Source organism: Cariama cristata, unplaced genomic scaffold (assembly GCF_000690535.1).
Source record: "Cariama cristata isolate BGI_N322 unplaced genomic scaffold, ASM69053v1 scaffold11431, whole genome shotgun sequence".
NCBI lineage: Eukaryota > Metazoa > Chordata > Aves > Cariamiformes > Cariamidae > Cariama > Cariama cristata.
The window spans coordinates 5,519-8,053 of NW_009601044.1; the positions used below are offsets into that span (position 1 = coordinate 5,519).

Genomic DNA, 2,535 nt, shown 5'->3' on the forward strand with positions numbered 1-2,535 from the left:
TCCCTTCTTGTACTGCTTAGAGAAGTTGTACACATCAAAATCGTGTTTCGTTATGATGCCAGAACACCAAAGCGAGATGTCAGAAATTACACAGAGGATGGCACGAACTACCCCGACACCACAGAGGAATTCAGAAGTTTCCAGAATTAAAAATTGTTTCAGAAGACGTTGCCAGTCGTCATTCTGGTCGTGTTTCTGTTATTTTCAGAAAAGCGTGTAAAGACGGGAGTGGTTCCCACTGCTCGTACTCCGGCAGGCAGATGTGTGCACCCCCAGACCCTCAGGGCACAGCACAGGGCCCTGGTGGGCTCCCTGTACGTCCCCTGGGACCGGCACAGGACATGCTCGTGTAGGGTTATAATTTGAAGAATTTACTAAGCCTGAAGCAGATTTTGCTGTAGGCTTTTGCCCAAGCCTAGGGCCAGGGAGGGCTGGGGCACAGCGGGGTGTCCCCCTGCGAGGGGTCCCAGCCCTCGCGCAGGGACGAGATGGCCACCCCGTACCTACTTGCCTCTCAATTCTGCAGCCATGGATGGGACGTATGTCGGGTGGGATGCCATGAACAACTGCACCGATCAGCAGTACTGGGACATCCTCGTCTGCCAGTGCATCCCCTGCAGCCTTGTATGCGGCCAGCCCACAGTGAGGAGGTGTGCTGCCCTGTGCGGTGAGTGCCGGGCGGCCGGTCACGGGCACCGTGGGGCTGTCACCTGTGGGGGCTGTCCTTGGATCGATGGGGCAAAGCTGGGAGGTGGGGGTCAGGCCCTGGGATGAAGCAAAGGGCAGGCTCCAAGCCAGCTCAGCTTAACCGAGATTTGAGCCAAACCCACTGAGGAACGTGACAGCTTCCCAGGGATGGGCTGGGTCTGGGAACAGCTCAGCACAGAGCAGGATCAGGTCGCCCACGTCTCTGTACTGCTCCTTTCTGGGGTCACAGGGAGCCCTCCCAGAGCCGCATCACCACTCATATCTCCCACCGGTGACGCCCCACTCTCCAAAGGCAGGGCCTTGAGATACATCAGGTTCAGCTGATGCGGATCACGATAGACTCGAGCTGTAGGTTTGCAAAGCTGTACTGCGGGCCCTGTGCTGGGGCAGGCACCGAGGTGTAGTGATAAAGGTGGGAAGGAGGAAAACAGACACCCAAACCCTGCACACAACCCCGTGCATGCCCCCTTCCCTCCCCGGTGAGCCGCGGTTTAGGGGTGCTGCACCCTGCCCTAGGGCACAGGGGACCCAGCCCCGTGCCACGGCTGCAGGCAGCGACAAGTCACGTCTCCCCGTTGAGGACAGGAGATGCCACCCTCGGGGTCCCGAGCCAGCATTCAAGCAGGTTTTAGCGTGTCCTAAAAAGCTGTGCAAGCCCCAGGGCAGCAGCAGCTCCGAGAGCAACAACCAGGAGCTCCCTGCTGCGGGTGGGTACAGCTGCACACATCTGGCTGTGCACCAGCTCCTCCCCGCACAGCTGCCAGCGGTTGCCTTTCCCCAGCGTTCATCATACGGCCAAACACCATGGCAAATCCCGTGGATCTGTCACCCTGCCAGCCCTGGAGAGGTTTGTCAACCCTTAGGGCAGCCCTGCGCCCGTTAGAGTCGGGAGCTTGTTGAGAGCGGCTGCGGGCTCGTCCTCGCATGAACCCAGGCGCTGGGAGTGGTGGGAGGGCAGTGGTTTGGGAGCTTTGTACTTAAACGACAGAGGAAGAGGACGGCCCTCAGGACACCGCGTGTCTCCCTCTCCTCCCGCAGAGTCCATGGACTGCAACAGGAGAGCCGGCTTCTACTATGACGAGCTCCTGAAAAAATGCATCAACTGCACCACGGTCTGCGGGCAGCACCCGAAGCAATGCGTCCCCTCCTGCGAAAGTAAGGCTGGGCGTGAGGGCAGGGGTGAGGGCAGGGCTGAGGGCAGGGACCCCCCCAGGGCTGGGCTGGAAGAGGAGCCAGGTTACGGGGCTGAAGCTGGGAAGGGGCAGCAAACCCCCCTCTTCGCTTCGTCCTGGGGTGTTGTGCGTTTGTGTGCTGCCGTTTCCCTGGGCCTGGGGAAAAGCAAGCCAGGGCATCTGTCTCTCCCGTTTTCTCCATCATACAGTGCGCTTTCCCTTTTGCAGGTCGGTGTTTTACAGACCCGTCCTTCAGCTCTCCCAGCCAAGGGCAGGATCCGCAGTCGCGTTTCCCACCTGGCTGAGCTGACTCCAGCCCTCGGGGAGGGGGAGTGGGACGGGATGGGTTATTCTCCCTGAGATTTGCAAGTCCCGCATTGGGGTTGAGACGTGATCGCTAGAGAAGGGAGTAGGGTGGGAATGGGGTGTGGGAAGGGATCTCCTACCTCGCCATGGAAGAGAAACGCAAGCAGAGAGGCGGCGCACAGCTGCTTTCAAATTCTTTCCAAGCAGAGAGCAGGAGTGCTATTAGCACTTTCCCTATTGAAAAGCCGATCGCGTGAAGCACGTACAGAGGGGTTTCTAAGCACACCCATCTCTGCCTGCCCCACAGCGGGTGCCCTGGTGGCCACCCCCCCGCCGCCAGCCGCCCTGG

At 59.8% G+C, this 2,535-nt stretch overlaps 1 protein-coding gene across 1 annotated transcript in view; it reads left to right on the top strand.

Moving 5' to 3' along the window:
- The first annotated feature begins 528 nt into the window (after window positions 1-528).
- Window positions 529-2,535, top strand: part of TNFRSF13B (tumor necrosis factor receptor superfamily, member 13B) — a 3,934-nt gene continuing 1,927 nt past the window's right edge. Inside the window, exons 1-3 of the mRNA XM_009710293.1 lie at window positions 529-667; window positions 1,747-1,863; window positions 2,494-2,528. Coding sequence (XP_009708595.1) covers window positions 529-667; window positions 1,747-1,863; window positions 2,494-2,528 — 291 coding nt within the window. The remainder of the gene's footprint in view (window positions 668-1,746; window positions 1,864-2,493; window positions 2,529-2,535) is intronic.